The sequence below is a fragment of the Macrobrachium rosenbergii genome, chromosome 31 (genome assembly GCF_040412425.1).
Source record: "Macrobrachium rosenbergii isolate ZJJX-2024 chromosome 31, ASM4041242v1, whole genome shotgun sequence".
Classification (NCBI taxonomy): domain Eukaryota; kingdom Metazoa; phylum Arthropoda; class Malacostraca; order Decapoda; family Palaemonidae; genus Macrobrachium; species Macrobrachium rosenbergii.
In genome coordinates, this window is record NC_089771.1 from 3,542,499 (window position 1) to 3,546,926 (window position 4,428).

Below are 4,428 nucleotides of genomic sequence, written 5' to 3' on the forward strand. Positions count from 1 at the left end.
CTTCGAGCGGGAAAACTCTTGGTGGGCAGAAACACACGATCAACCGATTTGAGAACAATAACAAAGCATACAAAGTTCGTATAAATGTGTCAAAATTTACAAGGATGGTTCGATCATGTGGCTGTAGGGTACACGAACAGGTGGGAAAAGGGAAGTAAAATATCCTGGCACATAATTCCCTTTGGCAAGAATCCAGGCTGGAGAAAACAATGGCCTAAATCCAGCAATCGACAGAAAAAAATGGACCCCAAATAACCAAGATCGCATGTGTGGTGTGCACTTTATATTAGGTATATTTTGCATACAGCCAAATTCTGTTAAGAAAGCACAGTTTGCTTATTATTACCTTCATTTTTTTATGAAATGCTAGCTTTTGAGATAATGAGAAATGTTATGAGACTATCTTCCTGAAAATTCTGCGGTTAGCTTTTAAGATGATGAGAATCGTTATGAGACTATGTTCCAGAAAATTCTCCAGTTAGCTTTTGAGATAATGAGAAATGATATGAGACTATTTTCCCCTATTTAATTGTATTCAATGACTTGTACGTGGCCACTCACGACATACCTGCAAATAATAAAAATTACACGTAAGCACAGGAATCACTGCAATCATTTGAACAGTAATGTATTTTCTGTTCTAAGAATTAATGTCTATATTGGTATTTAACTTGTTTTCTTAGTTTTCTTAGACTACAGGAACTCGACTGTAGCCACACTATCTTTCAAAGGAAACTGACTGAATGTAAACATGCTGTAATTTTATTGCCTTCAATTTTATTACGACACTGGCATTGTCAAGCCATTCTATGGACTAAGTGAATTTACCAGCGTACGCAAATTCTATATTTACAGAACATCCCTGTATGCATCGAGTGATTTATATGCGTGTAGTGACTGTGCGGTAAACGATGCAGGCGTCTCAATATTGAGATGAATTGTCACTCCAACCTTTTTTTATCAAATATGTATCAGGGAGCATATTCTGTCCCAAATTATATTGAAGTTGTATAACGTAATGATTTTTAGTATACAGTGGTAGCTTTTTCACATAATCTGACAGCTGCATATCATTAGAAAACAGATAAATGCGATTTTGTACCCTATTCCGCCATTGTTTTTTGCCCACCAGGTAAGTGCGCATGCGCCGAATTATGGCGCTTTGTTTACAAACACGATTCGTCCTATACCTTGCTGCTTTAGAGTAAAAAAAAAGATCAGGAGAGAAGATTTTAAGGGTAAATTTTTTGTAGACAATACCTGTATACCCTATATTTTTTATGATTTTGCAAATTGCATCTGTAAAAGTATTGATCTTGGTAGTATTTTACAGAATATACATTAGTTAAAGAGAATTTCATGCTCTAAAACACATTTGGAGCCCAGAACAGCCTGCTCAACAGGATATAGACTGGTTTTTTCAATATTATCTAAATTTAAAAAAAAATATATATATTTTATACAAGTTCCTTCATCTTGAAACTCTCAAGCATTTTGGTTGTTTTCAAAAACAGAAAACGAAATAGATGGGGATACTTTATGTGGACTCACTGAATCCATGATCAAGGAGTTACTTTCGGGCGCTTCCATGAAAGTCAGGGTAAAATTTAACAGGGAACTTGCCCAACTGAAGCCTTCCTCCCAAGCTTCTGTGCAACCCACTCCAGCCACACCAGAGAGCATCGAGAAGCCTGGACCATCAGCTCCACATACTCCATGTGACAGGGATCTGACGGGCTACAGACTACCAGAGATACCGCCAGCTCTGCTTCAGGCACTGCAGCGAAAGGATCAAGATGCCTTTCGACCTAACAAATTGTTGAGAAGCATGTTGATAGAGGTGCTGTTTGACAGCATAGTAACCTTGAGGATATGGTATGTAACTTAATACTTTATATTCAATACTAATATTCTAAAAAAAAAAACAATTTTCTGTAGATCTATGAAATTACTTGCCATTGATAACACTGACTGCATTAACCATACTAGTACTAGGATAAATTAGAGTTAAAAGTTTCATAATGTGTTCCACTCTTGACACTAAACGTCAAAACTTTTCTTGAAGTCAAAGTTTAGAGAGGATTTTATTACAAAACAACAGATTTTATATATAAAAAAATGAATTTTCTAAGATTCCACATCTTTAGATATATTAAAACTTTTTTGTCACATAACCATTCCCAAGACTTAAAAACATTTTTTCTTCTTTCTTCAAAAATAGGTTTCCAAGCAGGACTGGATACAGGAATGTTTGCAATGAACTGAAGAAAGAATATGCTTGGCTGCCAGGGACTGTTGTAAGTAAAATCGCGAGTTAATATTTTCTATAGAATGCAGGACCATCAAAACAACTGTCTGTCTTACGTATTTGGAACGTTACTATTGCCAATTTATTGTTCAAGTTATTAATTGACAATAAATAATGAGTCATGCTCCTTTTTGAAAATATCTGCAAGCATTCTATGGTTACATTCTAAGTAATTTTAACAGCCCTTGAACTAATATCCAGCTTTTCATTCCACAAAGTCCTGAAGAAACTGCTCAGCAAACTTATTTATAGCTAACCATGCATCAAAGACACCTTAAAATGAGAGAGACATAGAAGATGGCAAGTTAAATTTGAACCCTGAATATTTCAAGTGAACTTTCTCTAGGAACAGAAAAGTATACATTATATACTACTCCCACAGGATGACTGGAAAAACTCCCTGATTAGGAAATTCAAGAGAGAGCGTTTCCATTTGGTGAACGAAAGCTCAGTCGCTGAGATGAAACAGAAATTTGGACGACCTGGAGTATCCGGCAGGAAAAGAACTTTACAGCCCCTGTCTGATAATGAATTGCACAAACGACAAAGGCCTCTGGTAGGTTTTTATATTATAAAGCATTTTTCATGGGTTTTATGGTCTTTAAGAAACTACATAATAAGTATTCATGAAGTGTTCATCAGAAAATTTTTTGCACAGTAACACACTGGAAAACGGGAAAAATTCTGCTAAAAACAAAGAGGTAAATATCCATGAGCAGAAGAGTAGCAGTAAATATACGAGTATATATATATTTTTTGCATTATTTTTCTCTGGGAAGGGAATAAAAAACTGACAGTAGCAGCTTTAGCTCAGTGTTTTTTTTTTTTTTAGACCCAAATGTTTAATTCATACAGATTCTAATTTACTAGAGATTTTGGCCTTTAGGCTACATATTCATTACAAGCAATGGAAAACATTTATTCAAAGGCTGTGAAAAGAATCACATTTTCCATAACAAATTCAAAATGCAAGCATTTGCACACCCCTCCATATGGCCAGGAAAATCACCTGATACATCATATGATTTATTGGCTAAGTTTTAAATAGGACCTCTCACTTTCTTTTTGATAGTATGTAGGTGAAGACGATAGCGATGTTGGCCAGCTAGCAGAAGATGCCGTGACCATACGAAAGCACACTGATTGGCTGAAGAGAGAAGCAGGGAGACAGCAATTGGACAAGGATGGCATAAACCATCGCTTGAAGAAAATTAAGACCCAGCGGAGGGAATTTCTTAAAGTCAATAGTATTACTGATGGACTACAGGAGTACCCAATATTGCGCCATAGGCCTTGGGTAAATAATTATTGGCTAATATTAATTGTTTAAAGATATTGGTGTGCATTAAATTGCTTAGAATAATTTTCATATAATTTTTACTACATTAATTTTCATATAATTTTTACTACATATGTAACATGTAAATAAAAAAAATAGAGTAAGGATATTTTGGAAATCATTTGTTATCACTATGGTTAACTGCATGCTTATCTAGGATGGCATCTGAGTACTTTTCAAATAAGTAAAAAAAAATGCTTTCTGATTTCAGCTTGTTGGTGAGCCATTCCTGCAATATGGCATAAATAGCATCGGAGTCCTTGATCAAATACTTGCTGTATTGGAGAAGCTTGAAAACAAAACCCGGTACAAATGCAAGTTGTTCGATGAGTACAGGCAGGAAAAAGACAGTGAACTTCAAACCACAATTGATGAAGCAGAAAAAAAAGGTATAGTTTCTTTTTCTTTTTTTTAGTGAGGGGGGAAAGGAGTTGTCCTGTTTTAAATTTAACATTTGTGTTGATATTATTATCATATTGATCAGGTGCTGTTGGTGTCTTGGTTGTTACACTGAAACCTTTCAATAATTTGTGGAAAATATCCTCATCGGTTCAGTTAAAGAATGGGCACTTATAACTTCTTCCAGATATCATGCTACTCTACGCCTACCGACTCCTGCCATCGGTCTTTGGGGAGAAAGAAGAGTACATTGTTGTTGCTTCTGAGAAGGTTTGTTTTCTCTTATTGGTACTGCTTTCATTACATATATATATATATATATATATATATATATATATATATATATATATATATATATATATATATATATATATATATATAT

General features: G+C 34.7%; 1 protein-coding gene across 1 annotated transcript; it reads left to right on the forward strand.

The window, feature by feature from the left end:
* Positions 1–2,696: 2,696 nt before the first annotated feature.
* Positions 2,697–4,223, forward strand: LOC136855202 (uncharacterized). Its single transcript, XM_067132109.1, has 4 exons — positions 2,697–2,864; positions 3,381–3,605; positions 3,859–4,036; positions 4,132–4,223. The coding sequence occupies exons 1-4, from the start codon at positions 2,769–2,771 to the stop codon at positions 4,221–4,223; spliced, it is 591 nt and encodes a 196-aa protein (XP_066988210.1). The 5' UTR covers positions 2,697–2,768.
* Positions 4,224–4,428: the final 205 nt, after the last annotated feature.